The sequence below is a fragment of the Hemiscyllium ocellatum genome, chromosome 1, assembly GCF_020745735.1.
Source record: "Hemiscyllium ocellatum isolate sHemOce1 chromosome 1, sHemOce1.pat.X.cur, whole genome shotgun sequence".
NCBI lineage: Eukaryota > Metazoa > Chordata > Chondrichthyes > Orectolobiformes > Hemiscylliidae > Hemiscyllium > Hemiscyllium ocellatum.
Window position 1 is genome coordinate 31,023,305 of NC_083401.1, and position 27,550 is coordinate 31,050,854.

At 41.8% G+C, this 27,550-nt stretch overlaps 1 protein-coding gene across 3 annotated transcripts in view; it reads left to right on the forward strand.

The window, feature by feature from the left end:
* The window catches only part of LOC132826805 (receptor expression-enhancing protein 1-like), an 85,762-nt gene extending 63,004 nt beyond the window's left edge, over positions 1-22,758 (forward strand). The window contains exons 6-8 of one of the 3 annotated variants that reach the window (XM_060843081.1): positions 1,697-1,847; positions 15,594-15,739; positions 16,242-22,758. In XM_060843081.1, coding sequence (XP_060699064.1) covers positions 1,697-1,847; positions 15,594-15,739; positions 16,242-16,313 — 369 coding nt within the window. In that variant the 3' untranslated portion in view covers positions 16,314-22,758. The remainder of the gene's footprint in view (positions 1-1,696; positions 1,848-15,593; positions 15,740-16,241) is intronic. The other 2 variants (XM_060843151.1, XM_060843231.1) reach the window with 2 other exon arrangements.
* The last annotated feature ends 4,792 nt before the right edge of the window (positions 22,759-27,550 follow it).

Here is a 27,550-nt window from a genome sequence, read left to right on the forward strand (position 1 = left end):
GGATGAGCAAGAAAGCTCTGGGCCAAACCAAAAGGGGCTAACCGCCCTGTCTTAACTGGACATGAGGCTTGAAGCACAGAGGGAGGATGGGGATTAGGAGTTGGGGTTTGAGTTGTGGGAGGCATACAGCATTCAGCTTAGCCAAATATAATGGGTAACTGTCGATGCTTATTCTCACATGCTGTGGGTGGCTTGCCGATTGGGAGAGCTGAAAATGTGGCAGTGCTGTGGTGACCTGGAACCATCTTTAAAGAGGATTTTTGAGATACAGAAGTAGTATCCCTTCCTCTTAGTCAGAGGCTTGGGTTCAACTCCCATCTGCTTCAGAGACGTGTCATTATGTATTTGAATGGGGTGATTAAAAATATTTAAAAGCCCCTTAAAGGAGAGATCCAGCTTTTGATGGAGCATGGTGGCAACATCATTTCATAGCAGCAAGCTACTGCACTACAATTATCCGAAAAACCCCAAGACAGGAAAAGGTGCATTTCAGAATATTGAAAATCTTCACTAATTCTTACCAGCGCTTTCAAATGGTCTTGGTGGCAATGTTATATCAGTAGGCCACCTTCAATTCTGGCGGAAACTGCTGAGGATCACTTTCAATATTGCAGGAAGTGGTCAGAGATTTAAATGGCCTTGAACTATTTGCATGCTGCAGACACAGCTCACCACCACCTTCTCAAGTTCAACTAGGGATGGGCAATCAATGCTGGCCCAGCCTGTGACACCCAGGTCCCAGGTAGATATGGTTTTTTAAAAATTCCATCTAAAATAAAACATAGTATGTACGACATAAGAGAATGCAGAACATAAAACAGCACAGAAATAGTCTGTTCGGACTACCATATCCATGCTGACCATGATACCATTCTCAACTAATCCCATCTGCCTGCACATCATCCCTGCCTGTATGTGTCTGTTTACATGCCTTTCAAACTTTGTTATCATATCTGCTTCTACTATCTCCCCTGGCAGGAAGTTCCAAGCCACCCTCTGTATAAAAACTTGCCTTATTTCCTTTAAATTTTCCCCCTCTCACTCTAAACCAATTTCTATGTATTTGATATTTCCACGCTGGAAAAATGACTCTGACTGTCCACGCCTCTCAGAATTGTATATACTTCTGCCAGGTCACTCCTCAGCCTCTGATGCTGTAGTGAAAACAATCCAAGTTTGTCCAACCTCTTCTTATGGCTAAGACACTGCAATCCAGTCACTATCCTGGCAAACCTCTTTTGCACTCTCTCCAAAGTTTACACATCCTTCTTATGGTGTGACAACCAGAAGTGCACACAGTATTCCAAATATGGCCTAACTAAAGTCATATACAGCTGCAACATGAATTACCAACTTTTATACTCCATGCCATGACCAATGCCCCAACTGAGGGCATGCATGCCCTATGCCTCCTTTACCACCTTATTGACTTGTGTTGCCACTTTCAGGGATCCATGGTCTTGCACCCCAAGATCCTTCTGATTATCAATGCTCCTAAGAATCCTGCCTTTTATTTGAACCCCAGGTTTCCAGTTCAGGAGCAGGGACTGCCAGGATGAACAAGACCAAAGTCAATCTCACCAGCAAACAAAGATAATAGACCTGGAGTCAAGAGACCTCTTCTTCAATGGTAACAACCCTGGTATGAAGGTCATATTTTTTGTGGTTAAAAAGAACATCCTTTGCTGTGCCACAGGGACAAGGAGCTCTCTCAGAAAGGCTAAGAAGCTTCAGCATGCAGGATCTGACAACAATTCGAGGGGAAACTATTGATGAACAGATGAGCAATGTGCAGCCTCAAGCCCAGAGCCCACTGAGGAACATCACAGAGACAGTTGATAACTCAGGTGAGCTTTGTTTCCCCTACAGAGAAACTAACATATAATGGGTTGCAAATATAGTCACTCATAAATCCAATAAATAAGCTGGGAGAAATTTCTTTACTCAGGTGGGCATATAATGGTTAGGGTGAACAAGTACAGAAGATAATCATAAGGGCTGAGGGAATGATTTTGTTGTTTTATGGATGAGTATCACCGACACGGCCAGCATTTCTTGTTCATTCCTAATTGAACTGTACAACGTGTTGACCCATTTCAGAGTGTAATAGAGTCAACTGCATTGTAGTGCGTCTAGATGTGTAAGCAAGGCCAGGTAAGGAAGACAGGATATTGACTCAAAAGATATTGGTCAACCTGATGGGCTTTTACAAATGATAACAGCTTCAGAGTCACTGTTACTCAGACAAGCCCATGTTGCCCGTTACACCAGAGTATTATCCTGGGTCTCTGGGTTACTAGTCCATGCCATTACCTGGACTACAGGTAGTCTGCCACCTCCCCTGTAAGGAATGCTTTCCTTATATCAAGAGAACTAGGGTAATGGGGAGAAGAAATCATGCTACATCTGTACAAAGCCCTGGTTAGTCCACATCCGAGTGCAACGGGCAGTTCTGAGCACCACACAGTAGGTAGGATGTATTGTGAGAAAGTGAGGACTGCAGATGCTAGAGATCAGAGTCAAAAAGTGTCATGCTGGAAAAGCACAGCCAGTCGGCTGCATCTGAGGAGTAGGAGAGTGACATTTCGAGCATAAACCCTTCATCAGGAATGTGGGGGGGGGGGGGGGGCCCAAGGAGAATGAGAGGTAAATGGCAGAGGGGTGGGGCTGGGGGAAGGTAGTGGGAATGCGATAGGTAGATGAAGGTGGGGGGTGATGGTGTTGGGGTGATGAGTGTATTTTGCTTGGAGGGAGTAACATGTAGTTTAATCAAAATGAAACCAAGAGCTGAATTTTACAAGGTGGGGGGAGTGAGGGTATGAGTTGTCAGGTTGAGGCAGATTCATAGACTCATTAACCTTTGCAGCACAGAAGGAGGCCACTTCACCCATCCTGAATGTGCCAATATACAAAGTTCTGACCACAATAATCCCACTTTCCTGCTTTTAGCCCAAAGTCCTATACATTAAGACAACACAAACAAATATCGAAACACTGCTTAAATGTTATAAGATTTTCACCACCCTCTCAGCCAGCGAGTTGTAGACTTCCACCACGGCCTGAATGAAATAAAATTCTCCTTAACTTTCTTCACAATCTTCTATCAGTTAAATCTACTTGCCCTGGTTATTGACCCTCCTGCTGATTGAAAGATTGTCTTCCTAATCACCTTAACTATGTCCAACATAATCTTATATCTCTCTGAACCTTACTGCTCCAAAGAAAACAAGTCAGTCTAACAACTCCATCCCAGTCCATTGTTCCCAAAGTGATCTCCTGTATACTGGGGAGATCAAATGCAGGCTCAGGGACCTGTTTGTGGAACATCTGCTCTCTGCACACATCAACCAACTCGACCTTCTCATTGCTGTCCATTTTAATTCCCCCTCCCACTCCCCCAGCGAATGTACATTTTTGACCTCTTCCACTATCAGAGTGAGGACAAATGTAAACTGGAGGAACGACACCTATTATTTTGCCCGGGAAGCTTACAGCCCAATGGCCTCAATATTGCCTTCACCAGTTTCAAAGTCTCTCTATCTCCAGCCTTATCACACGTCCAGCCCCCCTCCTCCTCACCTCCCTGACCTAACATAACTTGTCCAACTTACTATCAGCTCCACCCTTCCACTGACAATAACCCCCTAACTGCATCCACCTACCCTCCCCCCAGCCCCACCTCCCCCATATACTTCTGTGCTCCCCCCCCCCCAAAACAAGTCGTGACGAAGTGTTTTGGCCTGAAATGCTGAATTTCCTGTTCCTCAGATGCTGTCTGACCTGCTGTGCTTTTCCAGCTTCACATCTATTGACACCCCAGCATCTGCAGTCCTTACTGTCTCCAATATCCTGGTAAATCTCCTCTGCATTTTCTCTCGTGCAATCACATCCTTCCGATGGTATGGTGGCCATGACTGCATGCAGTAGTTCATCGGTGGCCTACCCAGGATTTCATATAGTTCCATCGCAACCTTCTTGGGTAAAATGAGGGGCAGATTCTATCACTGACTTGCTGGCTCCCCTCCCCCTCAGCAGTTTAATAAACCTTCTATGAGTGAGGCAGACCATCCATGAGGAAGCCCCGCCTGTGAGAGCAAATGTTTGGCTGCTCTCCTCTCCCAGCAGCACCACCAGGAACTCTGGCCATTGCTGCAACTGCAACCAGTTAACCACCCCCTCTCTCCTCCCCAACTCCTGAGGAAATCTATGACTGTGAGGTGAGTTCAAGGGTCCAGCTGGTTAACAGGGGTAGGAGGGTTTCACATCTATGAGGATTGTGGGGGAGGGAGCATGCAAGAGTATCTTTAATGAGACCTGCTACGCTGGTCTCTCTCACTGTGGATAAAAACACAATGACATTGGGAAGGAGGAAGCCCTAAGTGTCTGCAGTTTGGTCAATTAGGGGGTTTTATTGGCCCAGAGCCTTGTTTAGGAAGGAGTACATCAGGGATGAGTAGAGCAGAGGAGGCAGTGGGCACGGGACTGCCTGCTCAGGACCCAATTATAAGAACAAAATTGGTTTTAAAATTGACTTCCATTTCCACTGTTTGCTGAAGTGAGATTCAAACTCAGGACCCAGGGCATTTTCTCTGGTTTAATAGCCTAGCGATAATACCACTAAACTATCGCTGTCCCATTTTTTCTCAGTGTAGTCTATTGCTTCCTTGACTTGTGTTTTTGTTTTGTATTTTTCACCTTGGTTTATGGCTCACTATTTCCCACCTGTAATTTTACTTGCTAAAACTCAACATTTTCAAGATTACTGCCCTGATGGTTATATCTCCTCGCGTGGAGATCATGTAAGGAAAGGAGGGGATAGATGAAGCATGTGAGAGAGAGAGAGAGAGAGAGAGAAAGAGAGAGAGGGGGAGAGAGAGAGAGAGAGAGAGAGAGAGAGAGGCATTTACGCCTGAGACATTCTTGCCATACCCTCCCTCAACTGTAGGTTAAAAACTAAGATGGTTCCAGCTGGCTGTGGGTGAAGAGTTCTGTCTCCTCTGCCTCTGATTCATCAAGAAGCAGCTGCTGAAATCTATTGTCTCCTGGCCTTATACCTTCATTCCAATCTCGGGATGGGAATCACCCTCATTGAACTGTGGAGCGACTGGTTATTTCCAAGAAAACTTAGGGTATGCCTGTTGGAGTTTAGAAGCAAAAAATGGTGCAATGCTACATAAAGGTTGGGAAGAATGTTTTGTTTGTCCAAGGATAACTCTTTAATTATATCACTGCAATAAACATCCAAGGACCTCACTAAACGCTGTGCTTTTAGAGCAGTGTTCCCCTCAGTGCAGGACTTTATTAATAGCTATTCTATTTCAGGATCCCACTTGTAATTCTACCATCCCCAGGTTACTCAATCTCCCTTTGATTTATGGGCAGCTATGGCACTGTTTTCTAATGTTGATGAGATGTAGAATAGTGTTCTTCGGTTCTGGGCTTTTAATTTTTTGCCAATGTATGGATATGGATAACATGCTGCAAAACAAGAGAAACAGATTTGCAATGAGTGGGCGTCAACAAAGGCCAGTATCCCATCACAAAGTCACCCTTTATTTACATGTGCATAGTATATGACACTGACCCAGCTAGCTCAGAGCCAGCTCTCAGAGTGAACAGGATCTGACACTCTTTTACCTAAAATTTTATTTTATTAATCAAAACAGTTTACAAAAAAATAGTTAACATTAACAGCTGTATACAGAGAAACAGCAATTTTACACGGGAGGGGAATGGCAAAACCAGGCCCCAAACCCCACCTTTCAACCAGTTTTCAGGGAAATGAGGACAAACCTCAAATCCCAGTTTCAGTCACAAAACAATACCAAGTGCATAAGACAATTCGATTACAGAAAAAACAGTGCATAAAATACAGACCCCCCCAGACACCCAGCAAGCCCCCGTCCCTCCCACTTTCCAGCCACTCTAAGGCAGCCCGCCCCTATGCCCCTTCCGGCCCTCGGTCTGCCCTGACACATCTTCTGGCCACCTCTAGGACAGCCCGTCCTGCTTTACACCCCGAGGACGACAGCAGTCAGGATGGCCTACCCACCTTCCGACTTTCCTACCCACCCTTTGCATCTTCCAGCCACCTCTAGGGCAACCCGCACCGGTGCCAGCCCGGTGTGACAGTACTGAGGATGGCCTACTGACATTCCTGTTTATTTTTATTTTTTTCTTTTTTGTTTTTCCCCAGCACCCAGACACTCTTCCTGTTTATCTCTTCTTGCACTCCAATCTCCTGTTTATTTTTTTTTCTTTTAAATTAACCCCCACACTATCGCCTAACTGCGGTAGTGCTTATTTTTTCCCCAGCACCCATGGTGTGTGTGTGCAGGAGTGAGACACAAAGTGCACGAGTCTTTATTCAATTTCCACCACCAGGAAGATAGGAAAATACCCCGGTGGCCAGTGACAAGCAGTGCCCTTCACATCAAAGGGCAATGCTGTGCGATCAAACAGTGAAGGGGATGGCAGGGACTAAATCAAAATAGAGTTGGAGGGGGAAATGATGCACTCCACTCCCTGCGGACATTCCTGTTTATATCTGTCAGTCAGGGCTCCCTGATTGGATCAGGTTAACAGCCCCCTCAGGAAATTCATATTTTACGATGTCCACCTGGCTGACCTCCCTAGTTACAATCACTACACAGCCAATATGGAGGAGTTACATAGGCAACCCCAGCCATGGATGTAGGAGACCCCCTCCTCCATTCCTCACTGAATTTGAACTTGACTTTTTTTCATTATTCCTCCTACACCAGCTCATCTAGATTTTCTCCCTGATAGGAATGGCTGTCCCTCCACACTCTTCTTTGTGCCAATTTGCTTTATATTAAAGGAAATGATTGGAAGTGACAAGGTCAGTATTTATTTCCCATCCCCAATTGCCTTTCTATTGAATGGCTTGCTAGGCCATTCCAGAGGACAGATTAGAGTGGTGCTGGAAAAGTACAGCAGGTCAGGCAGCATCCGAGGAGCAGGAAAATCGACATTTCGTGCAAAAGCCCTTCATCAGGCTTTGGCCGGAAACATCGATTTTCCTGCTTCTCCGATACTGCCTGACCTGCTGTACTTTTCCAGCACCACTCTAATCTCCAGCATCTGCAGTACTCACTTTCACTAGCTCATTCCAGAGGACAGTTAACTACCAACCGTATTGCTGGAGACAAGAAGCCCCAGAGAACTGCAGATGTTCAAAACCAGAAATTACTGGAAATACTCAGCGGGTCTGGCAGCATCTGTGCAGAGGAAGCAAAGTTCATGTTTCAGGCCCAGTGACCTTTCTTCAGAGGCAATTACTGATTTTGTTTCATATTTCTGTAGATCTGAATTCACATGTTGGTCAAACCAAGTAAGGACAGCAAATTTCCTTCCTAAAGGACATTAATCAATCAGACTGGGTTTTAATGACAATCAACAATATTTTTCATAGTCGAAAAGTGTAGTGCTGGAAAAACACAGCAGGCCAGGCAGCATCCAAGGAGCAGGAGAATCAACATTTTGGGCATAAGCCCTTAGTCCCCAGTGTTGAGGTTGGCTGTCATTTCCAGGTCTTTTAGTTGTTGAATTTAACTTCCACATGATTTGGAGATGCTGGTGTTGGACTGGGGTGTACAAAGTTAAAAATCACACAACACCAGGTTATAGTCCAACAGGTTTAATTGGAAGCGCACTAGCTTTCGGAGCAACGCTCCTTCATCAGGTGATTGTGCCTCATCTCTTCCCGATGGCCAAGTCCTATAGGAACAAATGCATCCCACATTACCGAGTCACTTATTGTCATAGCATTCCACACTTGGGATCAGCAGGGGAACAATGTTCAGCTTTAAAGAAAAGAATTTGTGGAAGCAATGTTCCAGTGGTATTATCGCTGGACTATTAATCCAGAAACTTAGTTAATGTATGACCTTCTTCAGAACTGATGGTAGTGAGGAAAACATTTTTTAAGCAGAAGATAGGATGAGTGAATTGGGTGAGGATTAAACAATAGGTGGAGATAGAACCCAAAATGAGAGAACAACAGTTGGTTAGACCAAGAATTGATGATAATCAGAAGGCTGTCGAGCTGTGTTTCTGCATCACCCTGTTCCCTGACTAACATGACAGTCTCAGGCTTGCTGCAGTGCTCCAGCAAAGCTCAGCACAAACTGGAACAATAAAAACCTCATTTTCTGTTTGGGAACCCTGGAGCCTTCTGGACTGAATATAAAATTCAACAATTTTAGGGCTTGAGACACCTTCTGCCATGTCCTTACCCCAACCCTCACACACCAGGCCTTGTTATCTCATGGCCTGCTGTTGTACACAAACTATTGTTAGCCACTTATTGTCCCTATTAGCAGCCATTCATTTTTCTAGGCTGATTGTTATCCACTTCTTTGTTCAACTGTTCTTCTTTTTCATGGGGCTCTATCTCCAAATATCCCCATATCTGCATGGGTTTCCTCTGGGTGCGTTGGCTTCTTCTGACAGTGTAAGAGTGTGCAGGTTAGGTGGGCTGGCTTGGATAAAAACAGGGGAGTAGGTCTGAGTGGGATGCTCTTCAGAAGGATCAGTGCAGACTTGATGGGCCAAATAGCCTCTTTCTGCACTGTAGTGATTCTATGATTCAAAGTACAATATATCACTGTAAAACTGTATGTACTTTGTAGCATGGGAAGTTTGTTAACTAAAATACAGCAGTGAGATGAACGAACGTGAATCACTTCCTTGGCAAAGACAAGGTTTCAACTACTTCATAATGTTTATTGTTCATGTTTTCATGCCCTCTCGTTTGCTGATCTGCCAATTGTTTGATTTTGGTTGGTATGTGTTTTTCCTTTGATCTTACTGTTTCTTCCCCAGTTTTTAAAAACGGCATCATATTCAATTTCATAACAGGTAAGTACTTAAGATGTTGGGAATGAGGCTGTGGAATTCGCCCTGGGCTCATTCAGTTTGAATTTTGGATTGTGCTGACTAACGTGGTGGCTGTAACTATATTGGAATTGGTTGGATTGAAGGATGGATTGGTAAATTAGAACCAATTTTACTAATACTCAGAGTAGCACGATGGCTCAGTGGTTAGCACTGCTTCCTCACAGAGCAAGGGACCTGAGTTCAGTTCTAGCCTTGAGTGACTGTCTGTGTGAAGTTTGCATGTTCTTCCTGTTTCTGTGTGGGTTTCCTTCAGGTGCTCCAGTTTCCTCCCACAGTCCAAAGATGTGAATTGGCCATGCGAAATTGCCTATAGTGATCAGGGATGTGTAGGCTAGGTGCATTAGTCAGGATAAATGTAGAGTAATAGGGTCAGGGAATGGGTCTGGGTGGGATACTCTTCAGTAGTTTAGAGTCATAGAGATGTTCAGCATGGACATGCTTCGGTCCAACCCGTCCATGCTGACCAGATATCTCAACCCAATCTAGTCCCACCTGCCAGCACCTGGCCCATATACCTCCAAACCCTTCCTATGCTTTTTAAATGTTGCCTTTTAAATGTTGCAATCGTACTAGCCCCCACCACTTCCTCTGGCAGCCCATTCCTAGACCTACCACCCTCTGAGTGAAAACATTGCCCCTTAGGTCTCTTATATATCTTTTCCCTCTCACCCTGAACCTATGCCCTCTAGTTCTGGACTCCCCCACCCCAGGGAAGAGACTTTATCTATTTATCCTATCCATGACCCTCAAGATTTTATAAATCTCTATAAAGTCACCCCTCAGCTTCCGACACTCCAGGGAAAACAGCCCCAGCCTGTTCAGTCTCTCCCTATAGCTCAAATCCTCCAACCCTGGCAACATCCTTGTAAATCTTTTCTGAACCCTTTCAAGTTTCACAATATCCTTCCGATAGGAAGGTGACCAGAATTGCGTGCAATATTCCAAAAGTGTAACCAATCTCCTGTAGAGGCGTAACATGACCTCCCAACTCCTGTACTCAATACTCTGACCAATAAAGGTAGGAAAACCAAATACCTTCTTCACTATCCTATCTACCTGTGACTCCACTTTCAAGAAGCTATGAACCTGCACTCCAATATCTCTTTGTTCAGCAACAATCCCTAGGTCCTTACCATTAAGTGTATAAGTCTGGCTAAGATTTGCTTTCCCAAAATGTGGCACCTCGCATTTATCTAAATTAAACTCCATCTGCCACTTCTCAGACCATTGGCGCATCTGATCAAGATCCTGTTGTAATCTGAGGTAACCTTCTTCGTTGTCCACTACACCGCCAATTTCGGTGTCATCTAAAAACTTACTAACTATACCTCCTATGCTCGCATCCAAATCATTTGGTGTAGGTTGACCCACAATAATGTTGAGGAGGGAGTCAGTGATAGTGAAGGTACAGAAATACATATCCAAATCAGGATTGTGAGTGGCTTGGAGGGCAGCTTGCAGGGTGAGGTTCCAATGTATCTGCTGTCCTTCTAGAGATGGTGGTGATCAGTGAGACCCCCCTCTGCTCCTGGACTATCTGAGTTTTCTGAACTTGTCCTTGAGAAAACTTCCTACAGCCTGGCGCAAGCCTGTGTCTGAGGCAAAAGACTTAAGCATCTTTTGCCAGCAGATATACAGAGAGGGAGGTTGCCAGTTCACAGCAGACTGATTTCATAGCCTGGCAACTGTTGTGAAGGAAGATCTATTCCTTAAGCTGGGTGGTACTGACCTCTTGCAGACTCTACTTCCGTTACATGTCAAGGGTTTAACAATATGACTCACAGGAGCATGTCAATCACAACCTTCTGTCCGAGTCTGAAAATAGTTCATGACAATGCCTTCTTCAAAAGCAGTGAAACGCTTTCAGTGAAGTAGGAGCTCGGATTCATGGATTGAAGTTACAGTCGAAGTTGTCAGAGAGCAGGTTTTTATAAAGCAAGGTCAAAGGTTAATGCACAAACAGTGCTAAATATAGTAAGCTGAGTCAACTTATAAACATCACAGTCCCAGCATGTTGTCCACGTTCTGCTTTCTGCAGAATTTAATGTGTTTAAGTGATCCTGCTTTTGCCAGAGTTCCAGAAACCCTTGGCCTGTTCCCTGGGTGGTGTGCTGTGCTGTGCTTGGAAACGCCCTCTTGTGGTGTGGACAAAATGCAGTGATTCCCTGTTTTTGACATTGTCATTATGAGTTTGTCAAATGAAATGGCGATGGATTCCAGACACATTTCAACTCTTGAAGAGAACTAAAAGGAATTAATTTCCATTAAACCTCAGCTATTTGTGGAGATTGCAGGAGAGAAAGAAACAGCTAAATTAATAATAGGATTTGAGTAAAAAGTGAGGTCTGCAGATGCTGGAGATCAGAGCTGAAAATGTGTTGCTGGTTAAAGCACAACAGGTTAGGCAGCATCCAAGGAACAGGAAATTCGACGTTTCGGGCCAGAGCCCTTTATCAGGAAGGATTTAAAAAGGTTATGTTACAGAAGCCTGCTTTCACTGATTTAAGTTAAGACAGCAACTAAGACATGAGAATTGGCCTCAGCAATCAAAGTAGGAAAGTTGTCAGAGTTCCCATTCCTAAGCCTACAGTCGAGAGAACCATGTGGACAGGTTTGAGGTTACGTACCATGTACCTGACACAGATTAACTATATAGAATGTAAGTTGTTGTAAATAGCGTGTTCAGATTAGATGGGGACACGTGGAAGTAGTGGGAGGGGATTAGTGACTGATGGCCAGCAGCAAACTCAATGTGAATGAAGTGGGAAAACATTTTTTCCAATTTATTTTTATGTAGCAGCCTCTGGCAGTCCCTGTGAGGACCCCTCATTTCAGCTCATTGTCTGAGAAAGGCAGTGGATGTGCAGCTTATGCTGTGGTGATTTATGGTCACACATGGGAATACATCCTGAAAGTGACATTGGAATCCTGGCTTTTGGGAATGAGCCTGGTGTTAATTAGAGATGAGCTCCAGGCCATCTTAACCATGCTGGTGTGCAGCACTCATCTGACATAAAAATCTGCACGAACAGAACAGGCCACATTGGAGTCGTCAATGCCCATCTCTTGTCCAATGGACAGGCAGAGCTGACCTAACTTCTAGGCCTCAAAAACTCCAAGCTTACACAAAGAGAAAGTTCATTTATCTGCTCTTAATCTTTAACTACATCTGCATGAATGAGATGAGTTCGTTCTAACAGCTGTCGTCAACAGCAGAGATTGAAACTAATTGTGTAAGGCATTCATTTTGCCTATAGACTAATGTAAACCTGTGTTACGATTACTAACAGGTAGTGAGTTTTGAGAAGATTTGTAGCTCAGGTTAAGGTTCTGGATGTACGTTTGCTTGCTGAGCTGGAAGCAAACTAATATCCATTACTAACAGGTGCCTGAGTTGCTGAAAATGATACCATGTGGTTGCAACTGTTCATGTTAATAATTGTTTAAATTAAATGAAATACATTGATGAGTTTGCTTATTGTCAGTCTTTCCATTAAAAACTCCATTCCTATTTAGTCTCCACTGCTATCCCCTCTACTCGCCCCATTCCCAGCTAATAGGTTAGGAGTCAGCCACGTTGAGGGTGGTGAGGGGCGAGATCTCAGTAGTTGTCCCATAACAATTTAATGCTCTCTTTCCTGGGAGGAAGTATTGCCCTAGAGACCAGCCTGTTAAATGAATGGCTGGGAGCCATGTAACGTCAGCAACCACAATCTGGGCCAGAAGCCATTGTTGGAATTACATGTTGAGAATTCCAGCTAAGTCCTGATCTGGGGTCTCAGTGAGGGGGAAGGGGCTTGAGAGCGGAGGCTGGGTTCAAGAAGCTTAAGAGGAGGTTAAAGAGAGATGATTTTTCAGTGGATGCCTCTGTTAGGCCCACAGTGCCCATTCCCCACACACGACTTAATTCTGCTCCTATATCTTATGGTGCTTTTACAATTTTAATGTCAACTAGTTTGGACTATTGTCAACAGTATGGGTAATAACATGCAGAGGGATCAAGGGGTGCCCTGGAATTATTAGGGTTCCAATTGCGTTTTAGTCTGAAGAATTGGTGTCACTTCTATTGGTAAGTATTAGTTTGATGTTAAAGAACTTTCAACATACTGTTCATCTCTTTTGATTTTTAAAATTATAAGTAGTATGTACTTTTAAATGAGATAACGATGTTTTTAAACATAGGATTTATCTTTGATGGGATAAAATTAATTGCTGGGAGAGACAGAGCCCAGATTGCTCGGCCTGGCTTGTGCTGAGGGAGCTGATCTCAGGCCAGGTGTCATATTGGGCATCACAATCAACTCTGGCACCCCAAGGTTATGGTTGGGGTGGGAGCGTATCAAACAGATCTTAAAACGGAGTAAACCTCTGCTGAAAGGCATGGTACCTGTGTCATGTAAACCTGGGTTAAGCAAAGACAAATAAGCCCACGTCCAGAATCACGCTTGAGTAACAGTGATATGTTCAAGCTAACAGAAATATGAAGTCATATGCTAGCAGCAAGGAGTCAATGCATTCTGGGGTATGGAGTGTTTATTGTAATATAACCATATCATATTACATCTTTGCTTTCTTTTTCCATTTCTTCATCAACAATCTGGAACACCTTTGTGAGTTTTACCAGTCTGCATGACCTGTTTTTAGTCATTAAACAATTAAAATGCGGCTGCCCATTGGCTATAATAGATATGTTCCTTTATTAGCTGCTGGGGAGTGCTGGTGAATGGTATTGGTGCACGATCATTGTGGTAGTGATTGCTGTGATTATGAAATATCAAAATAAAAACTTAGTTTTACTGTCCTTGCTCATGGCATGAGGCAAGTTATCCAACATAGCTTCAAGCTTTTTAATCAATGATTTTCTTTAGCCATTTTTCTGTAACAATACATTGATTGTGCAATTGTTATTTAAATAAATCATGTTCCAGATATATTTAGATTCCATTTTATTCAGACTGATTCAACAACACTATCTCAAGATATGCTGTAGAATAGATGCGCTTGTGTGTCTTGCTGCTTTCCCTGTGCTCAGGGTTGCCATGGATGCTTATGCAAGCAGGATTTATTCTTGGAGGAACTCAGCAGGTCCTGACCTCATCTGTGGAGAGAGGATCAGTTAATATTTCGAGTCAAGTTACCCAGGTCTTTTTCCCAGGGTAGGGTAGTCCAAAACTAGAGGACATAGCTTTAAGGCGAGAGGGGAAAGATTCAAAAGGGACATGAGGGGTGACTTTTTCACTCAGAGGATGATGTGTGTATGGAAAGAGTTGCCAGAGGAAGTGGTGGAGGCTGGAGTACTTACAACATTTAAAAGGCATTTGAATGGGTATATGAATAGGGAGGTTTAGAGGGATATGGGCCAAAAGCTGGCAAATGGGACTAGGTCAGATTGGGACGTCTGGTCTGTGCAGACTAGTTGTTTCCATGCTGTACATCTCCATGAATCTATGATCCTTCTTCAGAACTAGACTCGAAATGTTAACTCTGCTTTTTCTCTGCAGATGTTGCCAGACTTGCTGAGTTTCTCCAGCAATTTCTATTTTTGGTTCAGATTTCCTGCATTTGTTTTTTATTAGGATAAAGTCTTCTCTGTTTCTGCTGAAAACTGGCAATTTCACTCATAGCTGTCTCAATTTTACAATTGCTACCAAACTGGTGTTTGATTCGTTTAAATATTTGGGTTAGTCAATGTCTGTCAGTGAGATTACAGTGCCTTTACCCCTTACAGTAAGATAATTGCATTTGAATAAATTCCTTGGCTTAAGCTGTAATACCTCTGATATGTCAGACATCTCCTGCCAGTTGCCTCACATCCATTTTAAAGTGATGGTGCCCCTTTTAATTTGCTCATACATAATAATGACCCTTTGTAATGTACAGTCATCCCTGCAAATGGTGCAATTGCTATAATAGACTAAATAGTTGTAGTGCAACTTGAAAGGGGAAGTGTGTTCTGTTGAGCTGTTGCAAAATTGGCAGAAAGTAGATACAGCAAGGGCGAACCAGGCATGAGAGAGATTTGGAGGAGATTTACTCAAATGATAACACAGGTGGTGGAACTCAAGTTTTGTGGAGAGACTAGAAAGGAATCGTTTTACTTGGCATAGAAAAAAATGTTAAAGGGAGATTTAATTGAGATTTTAATTGGCTCAGATGTAATGAGCCAAATGGCTGTAAGATTTTATTATGCAATTCAGCTTTATTAAAATTGCATTTACAATTGCACAGAGTTTATGATGCGCGAACAGACCGTTCAGTCCAATTGGTCTGTGCCAGTATTATGCTCCACATGAGCATCCTCCTATTTTACTTCAGCTCATTCAGTCACCTTTTGATTCACTGAAAAAATTAAAATTTGTTCTTGGGCTGTGCATGTCAATGGCAAGTTTGTAATTAGTCATATTTCCATGTTAAATCGTTGCATTACAGTACTTAATTCATTTTAGAATTTTGTCTTCACTATGTTATCTGGAATATATTTTCAGAAATAGATCACTTTTCATGTGAAAAGCTTTCAATAATTGCGTTTTCAACATATAACCACTGAACATGCAGGGCTTGTGTTCTTAGAAGCCATTAAGTCACCTTAAAATCATTATTAAATATTTTCTTTGTTTTATTTTTGCATTACATTTGTTCATCTCTTAGCTGGTTAACTGGACACTAAAAAGGTGATGAAGTCAATATTGATCAGGGTCCAAGGTCAGATGACGAGCAAAATAAGAAAAAATCAGTTGAGGATTCTGATGATGAGATAACAGGAGCTGTGCTCAAACGCCCCCATAAACCACATAGAAAAAAGGTGGAACGTTCTGAGGTATGACACTTGACCTGCTATGTGAGTTACCTCATGAGTGGGTTAATAATGAACCATCTAGTCAATCAAAGGCCATCTTTCAAGTGGATCTCTTTATTTCATGTCTTTTTTTTGATAATAATTCAATATTATTCACTAAAACTGCCAAATGTAGAAGTGAAGCCTTGACCTGAAGATTTTATCAAAAATGTTTCCTCTAAATTTGAGAAACTGGCTGCTCCTTGTCAAGTGGATTGAAAATAATTCCATTGCAAATCTACTTGTCGAACTTGCCTGGTACTGTCACTTTAATTGATGAACCAGTGAACCTTGGACTATTTCCAACCAATGTGGCTTCAATGTAGCATTAATATCATCAGTCACAATTAAAGTCAAAACACTTTAGAGCATAGGATCATAAGAAAGAGGCTCAGGTCTGGGTCATATAGTCCATTGAATCTGTTATGCCATCCATGTCTGATCAGACTGTGGCCTTAACTCCGTTTTTTACTGTTCTCTATAGGTAGAGCCAAGACACCCTAAGCCCCCTCCCAGAAAGAGAAGTACCACAATCTGCACCAGTGAATTCATGTGACAGTGAAGCCAGAGTCATCAGAATATAGTCACCTGGATTCAACCTTTAGTTTTACTGTCCTGCCTTCACGAGCCAAGCAATGTGTGACACACTGGGAACCATGAAGAAACCACTGCCTGGGAAGTGCTTCACGTTTTCCACAGATGCCTTCAGCGCCTACTTATAAGTATATTCTGCATCAAAATATGTTTTATTTTCTTTGTTTGCACTACACACCGTGATGAAACAAAGTTCAGAGTGAGGCTGAATTGAAACGTTTGCGAGTCCAGCGTGTTTTCATTTTTTTTTGTGTGACAACATTCCAGCACTTCTGTAGTACTTAACAATTGGAATTAGTTCCTTTGCTTCGGAACAGTCTAGGATAAAATGTTTTCAGAGCTTTCAGCTATTATTTATGTACACAGGACTATCTGCTCTATTATATGCAGGTTTACCTATTATATCATACACAAGTACATCTGTAATTCAGTATATAGGCAAGTAGGCTACTTTGTTCACAGATATGTCTATTACACTGCAGACAGACATGTATTATGCAGTGCAAAAGTGTATCTGATCTAATGTACATGTTTATAAATGTTGCATAAAACACAGGTATCTATTATGAAGTGTGTGCAGTGTATCTGTTGCATTGTACACAGGTATGCCTTTTGTACTGTATACAGGTATATCCACTGTATTGTGCTCAGGTATATCTGTTGTAGTTGAGTTAGATGTATTTGTTGGCTAAATTAAAACTCATAAGCACACTGTGCACAAAATTAAGGCAGTAAAGCTGACAAGGCTATCAGGATTATGTTTCTTTTCAGGTTGAACCTTTTGTGATTCTTGTACTGTTGACAATGACAGTAAAGATGCTAAATTAGCACCAAAATACAAATCACAGCAGATTTTATGTTTACTCCTGGAACTGCGTTCCCTATTCACTGCTGGGTAATAATCATACAACAGAATCCATTCTGAAACCTAACGAATCGCCTTCCTCTCTCAACTCTCTTATCATGTTCCCTCACGTCACATTTGCTAAATAGCAGTCAGGATTCATCATTTATTAAGAGGATTACATGGCCAAGTACTGATTTTTATTTTGAGATGGCAAGGAAGAAGTGAATCAAGAATGAAATAATTTGGGAACATAGGATTAGGCCATTCAATCACTCAAGCCTGTTCTAACATTCAGTTACATCATGGCAGATCTGTACTTCAACTCTACTTATCCACATCTTTCAATTGCAGTTTTGAGATTTAACGTACTCCTTCCATTTGAAGTCTGATCAGAGTTTGCAATGTTTATGATTAAAAAGTTTAGCTGAACAGGGAGGGGGGGGGGGCGCTATTGGAACATTAGTGCACAAACAACAAAGTAATGGAATAATGCAGGTGATCCCTAATTTTTGAGTGTCAGACATTTCATATTTATAATTGTTCATATTCCTGCAGGAATATTTAGAATACCATGTAGATAGCTTTGTTTTCAAATCAAAAACAGACCACAACAGACTCTCCTGTTTGTTTCTCTTGGTGAAAATAAGCAGGTGCGGTTACAGGAATATGGGTGAGCTGAATATGATTGTCCTGCTGTAACCATTTCCCTGTAATCAGATAGTTTCTGTATAAAATTTGCTGATGTTTGTAATATCTCAAGAGCCTCTTTGAATCACACTGCTAGTGTCAACTAGTGTTGTTAGGAATTAAGGAAGAAGTATCATAATCACAGTCTAAACATTTCAAACACCATTATGTACAAAAGTCTCATCAACTCCGTTTCAAACAGGTTAGCATCTCTATTGAAATAGACATAAGAATTTGACAAATTCTTGTTCATTAATATGATAGTAGCATATTGAACAATAAATATATAATCCTTGGAATTTTGTGACTATTCAATAAAATGTATGTCCTCTCCCTTTACCTTCCCTCTTCCTTTATGACGTGCAATGTTCTTCTGAGCCTGAGTTAGAAGGTTGTGGATTCCTGTCCTGTATCAGGGTCTTGAACAGAGAATCCAGACTGATGCTGTATTAGAATAATGAGTGAATGGTGCATTACTGGAGGTTCTATCTTCTGAATCAGAGGCCCAAGGTGGGATTTAATAGGGCAGTGGTCAGTCCATTCACAAGCTGAAAAATGTGGGTAGGGCTGCCCCAAGTGGTTTTGGAAACACCAATTGCAATTTTCGAGTACCCTGTTTTGGGGGTTGAGTATATGTGCCACTGAGAGAGATTCTAGTCATCGCTGGTACTGCAAGTCTGCAGTGAAGAGTCGTCAACTTTTGATTAGAACATTCGTAAAGTTTTCATCATGTGACCTTTTCCAATATTTCTATAACTGACATACAAATGATGAAGATTTTTTGTTCCTCTGGGTCATTGCTTAGAGTAGTGTTCAGGATTAATCTTCATGGCAGTCAATCCTATGGAGGAGGCTCAATACAATGCTTGACTCCAAGGTGCTTCTCCAGGAAGGATCCCAATAGTTTGTTCACTTCACTGGTAAAATACCAGTGGCAGAGGACAGTAACAGGTACACTAGCCTTTGATATCCCAATCTAATTTTATGTCTCATAAGATGTCAGGTGAACCAGATTTAAAAGGGAAAGAAAGTTTGGGTAAGGGTGGACGGCTATGAATGTATCAAAACTCAATTTGAAGCCAAGTCAGGTTGTTTTTCAGGTTCAAGCCTTGTTGGAAAGGACTCAGTTGGGATTCCCAGGTGAAACCCAAATTATGGCAGGCTAGGAACTTGAGGACTGTAATTGTTTGAGACTACAGGTAGTGGCATTGTGTTGCAGATGGTTTATTTAATATACTGTAGTCCATAAGCTTTGAACATGGAGAAGTTATCAAATCTTCTTTAAATTTAATAAACTTCAAAACAACTTCAGTTTGCATTGATGATTACATACCCTCCCAAGTAATTGTGACATTATTAAAACAATTCTTTGAACAAAACTGCTTTTATATGTTGCATGTTTTCCATCGATGTATTTTAAATACTCAATTGTGTGGCTCAAAGTAAATGAGTAGTTAAGGTTTGTACTAGTGTCTCGGGTTTCTTGTTTGGTAATGTGTTTAGTCGACAGACATTCCCTTTAATATGTAGACTGCTATTTAACTAGCATTTCTTGCTTGTGATGAATCTTGTGTAGTTTAGTATCCCTTAATTAGTCACTTTAGCAATTTAGTGTTACCTTTTGGACAGGTTGATGTCTTCCAATGAAACATTAAATTAACCTCATCTCGCCCTCTCTGATATGATATAAAAGATCCTACACTATGGTTAGTAGCTAGGGCACAAATGTTTGCCATGGTGTCCTGGCCAATATTTATCCTTCAATCAATATCTGAAAATACTCTATCTGGGTGCTGTATGAGGGACCTTGCTGTGTGCAAATTAGCTGCTGCATTTCTTACATTACAACAGTGAACACGCTTCAAAGGGCGCTTTGTTCACTGTAAACCTCTTTCAGACCTACAGAGGGTATGAGAAGCACTATTTAGATACAAATCTATATTTATTATCCATGTCAAATTAGAAACTGCATCAAGTTTATTCTATAGCAATGATCCAGCACAAAAGTCTTCAAACTATATCACTCCTAACACTGAATGGAACATAAATTACTCTTTGCAGACTATGAATCTTTTGTCTTACCTACAATCATCACTTTCTACATCAGTTGATTTGTGCATATCGAAAACAAATATATTCAGAGCAAACTTTTTTGTTGCTAACTGAAATCTGCATGACTTTTAACTTTGCTGTTTTTTTTCCAAATTGGGAAACCCAGGTGAATGTCGAAACTAAGGCTGAAGAGAGTAGAAGAGATGATTGGAAGCATAAAGGTGTAGCTTTAGGCTTGGATTTCCTAGAATGTACTTGTGGAATTATTTTGTCCAGTGCTGCTGACCCCCTTAACTGATTTAGTTTTTCCAACTAACACTGCCAATATAGTAGAACCATATGTCAATCATTTTGAGCCACTAAGGGGCAATATTGCTTAAATGGTAAGGAATGAAGTGGAAACTGCATTATAAATTCAATAAAACAGCATTTATTGTCCATCCTTAACTGGCATTGAAGGATACTACTTGGGGATGGACAATAAATGCTGACCTAGCCAGCAATGCCCACAATGCATAATTGATTTTTTTTAAAAAGTTAGCTCGTGACACCATTTGGTACGGGGGACATTCTCTTAACCATATGTAGGGACTCTCAAAATAATTCCCTAAACATTGTCCCTTTTTGGAATTGTTCAACTGAATTTTGGTGTTTGTAACTTTCCACCCAAATACCACGGTGAGCGGCTGTTCAGTAGTGATAAATTTCTTTGCTTCTGGTGAATACTAACGAGTGTCAGGAAGTCTTGTTTATTTCTATTGGGATAACTTAACTTGTTTTAAGTCATTGAGTAAGACACAATGGTCAGGACTTTGTTCTTGTGAACAGAGCAAGCAATCCTGGAAAATAACTTTAAGAAGGTGGTAAGGCTGAATATGCATGCAAGTAGAATTAGTTTGGAAAATGAAATGTGCCGAAGAAATGTGTATTTTAGCCAGAAATGTCATAAAACATCACCTTTCATATTTAAAAATCATTTCGTACTTACGCATCCACAATGTGTCTTATAGATCTTTTCTAAAGCTTGTCTGAATAAACTAGATTTATTGGAGGTTTACTGGATTTTAAACAGTACAGTGAATTGATAATCTCATTATGACTCCAACTTCCCTTTTCCCAGCCTTTATTAGGCTATTGAGATTTAAATTCCTCAGTGTCCCAAGCTCAGATGGTATGGTAGAATAGAGAGGCCAAAAGGTTTACAGACTATCCTCTGTCCTCATCAGAATATATAAATTGAGCTGGAGACACCTATCAGGTGCTGAGGAATTTCAAAAACTTGCCAAAGCCCAGGAGCAAGGGTAAGAGAGTGGGTGTGAAGGAGGATTAGTAGGTCAGAGAGACAGTGTGTGAATCTGTCGTGGTCTATAATGTTATAGAGTAATCCTGCTCTGTCCAACTCAAAAAAATCTAATAAATTTTGAAACCTTTTTAGAAGGATTTTAGCCCTTAGGAAGGGATGTTGGGCTCCAAAAGATACGAAAATCCAAATTAGATCTTAATTATCACAAGTTTCAAACTTGAGAATACAAAACTTAAATCCAGGTCTGGAGTAAGCACCACAACCTCATGTCACCATTAAAATAAGGTCTCTAACTAATTTTAGATGGCTTCCAAGCTCATCTATAAAACACCGTGACAAATTTAGTAGATACCTGTGTAGACTGTCTGTGTGGAGTAATGTCTCCCCGTGTCTGTGTGGGTTTCCTCTGGGTGCTCCGGTTTCCTCCCACAGGCCAAAGATGTGCAGATAAGGTGAATTGGCCATGCTAAATTGCCCATAGTGTTAGGTCAGTTAGTCAGAGGAAAATGGGTCTGGGTGGGTTACTCTTCAGAGGGGTGGTGTGGACTGGTTGGGCCGAAGGCCTGTTTCCACACTGTAGGGAATCTAATTTAATGGGGCGGCACGGTGGCTCAGTGGTTAGCAATGCTGCCTCACATCACCAGAGTCCCAGGTTCGATTCTTGCATCGGGTGACTGTGTGTGTGGAGTTTGCACATTCTCCCACTGTCTGCGTGGGTTTCCTCCAGGTGCACCGGTTTCCTCCCACAGTCCAAAGATGTGCGGATTAGGTGAATTGGCCATGCTAAATTGAGCATAGTATTAGTTGTCCCATTAGTCAGAGGGAAATTGGTCTGGGTGGGTTACTCTTCAGAGGGATGGTGTGGACTGGGCCAAAGGGCCGGTTTCCACACTATAGGGAATCTAATCTAACCTACTTGAACTCCCAGACAGATCTGTCAGGGTCTTCTGCAATGTTAAAAATTGTTTATTGTTGCACCCTTTTTCATATAATGGGTATTAGATTCCATTGCTCCCTAACTCTGCATTTTGGTCCATTGGGTTATTGCTGGAAGTAGCAGAATTCTGCTAATGGGGCAATGAGTAATCCCACTATCCTTCATTTGATGCCAGATTAGATCAAAAGATGCTGATACTAGATAAAGTGAACACAGAAGATGGGTCTGAAATTACAATTTTACAAGCTACATTGTCAAAATATTAAACAAATTCTTGGAAGCGTATGGTAGAATAGCAGGTATGAACCATAGTTGCTAGCTCCAGTGTAAATCAAACAATTGCACAGTCATGTGACGAGATAAAAATAGACTCCTTCTGTTTTTAAATTTGTAAGCTTAACATGAGGCATAATAGAATTAATCAAGAATACGTTACACTATCTTTTCAAAGTTAGGATTTAAAATGACATTTTTAATGGATGAAAATCACCAAAGTAAACACAAAAGTTTCCTTGAGTAAAAAATGAGGTCTGCAGATGCTGGAGATCACCGCTGAAAATGTGTTGCTGGTCAAAGCACAGCAGGCCAGGCAGCATCTCAGGAATAGAGAATTCGACGTTTCGAGCATAAGCCCTTCATCAGGATTCCTGATGAAGGGCTTATGCTCGAAACGTCGAATTCTCTATTCCTGAGATGCTGCCTGGCCTGCTGTGCTTTGACCAGCAACACATTTACAAAAGTTTCCTTCCCTACAAGACTAGAGGTTTGGGCTTTTACAACAATTCAACAACTCCATGATTGTTTTACTGACACCAGATTCTATTTTCAAATTTTAAAATGAAAGGAATTCAATTTCTCAAGGTGGGATTCAAATTCATAATTCTGTGGATTACTAATTCAATAATATTATTTATGTTCATGATATTCCACCACAATCTGCAACCTCATGAACCAGCATGTCCCCCACTCAACCATTCCCATCAAACCCAGGAGAGCAACCCTGGTTCAACACAGAGTGCAGGAGGCCAGGCCAGGAGCAGCACCAGACAGATGTAAAAATGTGGTATCAACCTGGTGATGTGATAAACAGAACTACTTGTGTGCCAAACAGCATAAGCAGTGAGTGATAGACTGAGTTGTGATCTCACACCCAACAGATCAGATCTAAGTTCTGCAATCCTGCCACAGGTGGTGGACAATTAAACAACTCATTCAAGGAGAACGTTCCACAAACATCCCTATCCTCAATGATGAGACAGCCCAATCCATCAGTGCAAACGATAAGGCTGAAGCATTCGCAGCAATTTTCAGCCAGAAATGCCAAGAGGATGATCCATCTAGGCTTCCTCTAGTGGCCCCCAGCATCGCAGTTACTGGTCTTCAGTCTAGCAGTGGTAGTGTCAGTATCTCTAGCCCAAGTTCTACCTACACCAGAGGTGTGTTATAACATCCTTGAACAGATTGATCAGAACATTTAAAATAAATGGTCTTCAGTCAATTTGATTCACTCCATGTGACATCAAAAAATGGTTGGAGGCATTGGATGCTGCAAAGGCTTTGGGCTCTGACAACATTTCAGCAATAGTACTGAAGACTTGTGCGCCAGAACTTGCCGCTCCCCTAGTCATGCTATTCCAGTACAACACTGACATCTAACCAACATTGTAGAAAATTGTCCAGGTAATCTTGTACAAAATAAAAGCAGGACAAATCCAACCCAGCCAATTGCCACCCCATCAGTTTAATCTCGATCATCAATAAAGTGATGGAAGCTGTTATCAACAGCACAACCAAGCAGCACCTTCTCAGCAATAACCTGCTCAGTGTGGCCCAGTTTTGGTTCTGCCAGGGCTGCTCAGCTCCTGACCTCATTACAGCTTTGGTTCAAACATGGACAAAAGAGCTGAATTTCAGAGGTGAGGTGAGAGTGACAGCCCTTGACATTTGACTGAAAAGTGGCATCAAGGAGCCCTGGCAAAATTGGAATTAATGGGTGTCTGGAGCAAACTTGCTGCTGGTTGGAGTAATACCTGGTTGTTGGAGATCAGTAATTTCAGCAGGAGTTCCTCTGGGTAGTGTCCTTGGCCCAAACATTCTCAACTGCTTTATCATCAGTCAGAAGGGCGAATCGCTGATGATTGCTGAATATTCAGCACCATTTGTGACTCCTCAGATATTGATGCAGTCCATATTCAAACACAACAAAATCCGGACAATATCGAGGCTCGGGCTGACAAGTGGCAACTAACATTCGCACCACACAATGATAATTTCCAGTAAGAGACAATCGAACCACCGTCCCTTGATATTGTCAGCCATTACTCAATCTCCTACAATCAATACCTTGTTACAGGGAATTACCAGGTCCAGAAACTACTGGACTTGCCATATAAACACAGTGGGCTACAAGAGGTCAGAGGTTAGGAATACTGCAGTGAGTTACTTACTTCCTGACTCTCCAAAGCCTATCCACCATATCTACAAGGCTGAAGTCAGGAGTGTGATATAATAGCCCCCATTTACCTAGATGGGTGCAGCTCCAACAAGGCTACATCAGATGAAACTGCGCAGCTTATGGTCTGCAATATGTAAATATCAAAACATGCAATGCCTTCCAAAGTGTCAGAACAAAATTGTCTGAAATCAAAAGACAATTAATAGATGGAATTTTAAACCACAGTGCAAAAGATATTTCAGAATTTGGTCGACTTTTGTTTGCTCATGAAGGATTGGACAGATTCTTAGCAACTGCTTTAATTTAAAACTTGATATTGTTTAAAATCCCTCCATGGCCTTGCCCCTTATTTCTGTAACTGCCTCCAACTCATTGTCTCTATCCTTCTGACTTTCCAAGCTTTCTGCATTCTACACCCCCACCCCCTCCACCTGAGCTGTCTATTAGTGGGGCCTATCCCTTCAGTTACATGCTCAGAATCCCATATGTAATCCACGCTCTGCCTCTCGACATCCTTAAAGTGGAAATTCACTCTCGGATCAGCGTCCTTCACTCCCCACCATCCCTCACACTCCCTCTATCCCCCCTCACACTCCCTCTATCCCCTCCTCACCCGTCCCTCACACTCCCTCTATTCCCCCCCTCACCCGTCCCTCACTCTTCCTCTATTCCCCCCCTCACCCGTCCCTCACACACTCCCTCTATTCCCCCCTCACCCGTCCCTCACATACTCCCTCTATTTCCCCCCTCACCCGTCCCTCACACACTCCCTCTATTCCCCCCCTCACCCGTCCCTCACACACTCCCTCTATTCGCCCCCTCACACACTCCCTCTATTCCCCCCCTCACCCGTCCTTCACACTCCCTCTATTCCCCTCCTCACCCGTCCTTCACACTCCCTCTATAACACCCCCCCCACTGTCCTTCACATTCCCTCTCTCTCGTCCTTCACCGTCCTACACACACACACACACACACACACACACTCACTCCTCCCCCACTCCCCCTGAACCTTGGGACATTTTTCCCTAAATTAATTGCACTAAATAATTTAAAGCTGTTACGACAGAACAGAAAACATCACCGTTTTCATTGTATTCAGCAGAATTATTTTCTCCAGAACTCATTTTGATTTTATAAAAGTGAATCTTATATTGAAAGTAAATGATCTAGAATGTATTGCTTATAAACATGGCGAAAGTAGATTCCACAAAAGATTTTTGAAAGTAATGAGAAAAATACTTGAAAATGAAAATATTTGCAGACTGCAAACGGAAGACCATGTAAATGGGATTAATGGTATATGGCTTTCACAGAACTAGTGCAGACATTGGTGACAAAAATGGCCTGCTTTTGTCTTGGAAGATTCTAGAAGGTACTTGACTTAGCCCAACAATATGGTTGTACACTGACTTTCACTATGGCACATTGCTAAGCTTCTAGTGAACCCTGGAGACTCATGTCAACCATAAACACAATATAGTTGTAACTATAATTTACCTCATCATTTGAAATTACAGGTGTTAACACTGGCTATGAGGGATATTGTCTTTGTGTGATGCTAACATTCTTCCGGTGATAAGCTAGACAATTAAAAAAAAACAAAAACAAATAGATAGGCTAGAAACTATACACTGGTGTTAAGTGTTGAGCACACAACTACTAATCTTATCTTGCACTACAGTAGGGGTCAATTTGGACATGTGCAGCCTTACCTCCAAGTACAAAATCACTGTGCTAGCTTGTTCACATATAGACACATTGAGTGCAAATGTAAAAAGAATTTCATGTTTTTGTAACAATTCTATTAATGCAGTCTATGCTATACAACACTGTGCATCTGTACAAGAACAATATACATGTTGAAATATATAATTGTACTTCTCATCAGCATATATTTAAAATAATTTGTTTGCAAGATGCACTGGTTTAAACAAACGATGGGCCTAATAAGGATCGATAGTGATTGTCTTAATTTCTACTGTATTCCTCTATTCTCCCTTCTGGTATGCATAATCTTTGTTTCTTTAAATTTGCAGCAAATAACTGCAGATCTGGCAGGCCAGAGCACTTTACAGTTGTATTCATTCACTTTTGTGTTCCCTGACTACAACAGTTAACTGTATATAGAGAATATGTTGTTGCTATTACACTGGTTGCATTCAGAGTGCTGCATGAATTAAAGGATTGTTGTCTTATGTACATTTGTCACAGAATTCTTGCCATTGTAATAAAAGACTGAAAAAGATTATAACAAGAATGACTGCAGCTTCATGCTTTGGGAACACATTCACAAAAGACAATGTCTATCTTTTAAAGCGTAGTTTGGTAGATTACTTTGCACAATTGACGAGACCAAAGTCATGGGTTCGCATATTGCCTGGACTGAGTATTTCAAAGTCTGTGTAAGTACAGAAATACAATATTTTCCTAGAAAGGGGAGGGAGAAATTAAAAGTCAATTGTTCTGACTTGTATAGCACCTTTAACAAATGCGCTTGCATTTTATAAAAAGCAAACTATCCCAAGGTGCTCCATAGAAGTATCATCTCAGTTTCTCCACCCAAAGACAATCCACTCCAGCTGCAATGGGATCAAACAGTATACTGTTGATATCCATATGATCCACCTTGGCCAACAAGTGAACTCAGCCAATTGCCCTGCTCCACCCTATGTTGCTATGGCAACATGCACTTTACAAGCATGTTGCAGCCTACAACATGGACAGTAATGGCAGAGATTCTTCCAACTGCTTTCCATCACATGGCTGACCAGGAAACTCTTACATCTTGCAGCTTGTCACTGGCATGTGTTGGAAGGAGGTACAAGTTGATACTTAACTTATCTAGCCATCTTCTGAGTGCACATTCCTTGGGTATTAATCCTGGAGTGGGATTTGAACCACAACTTCTGCCTCAG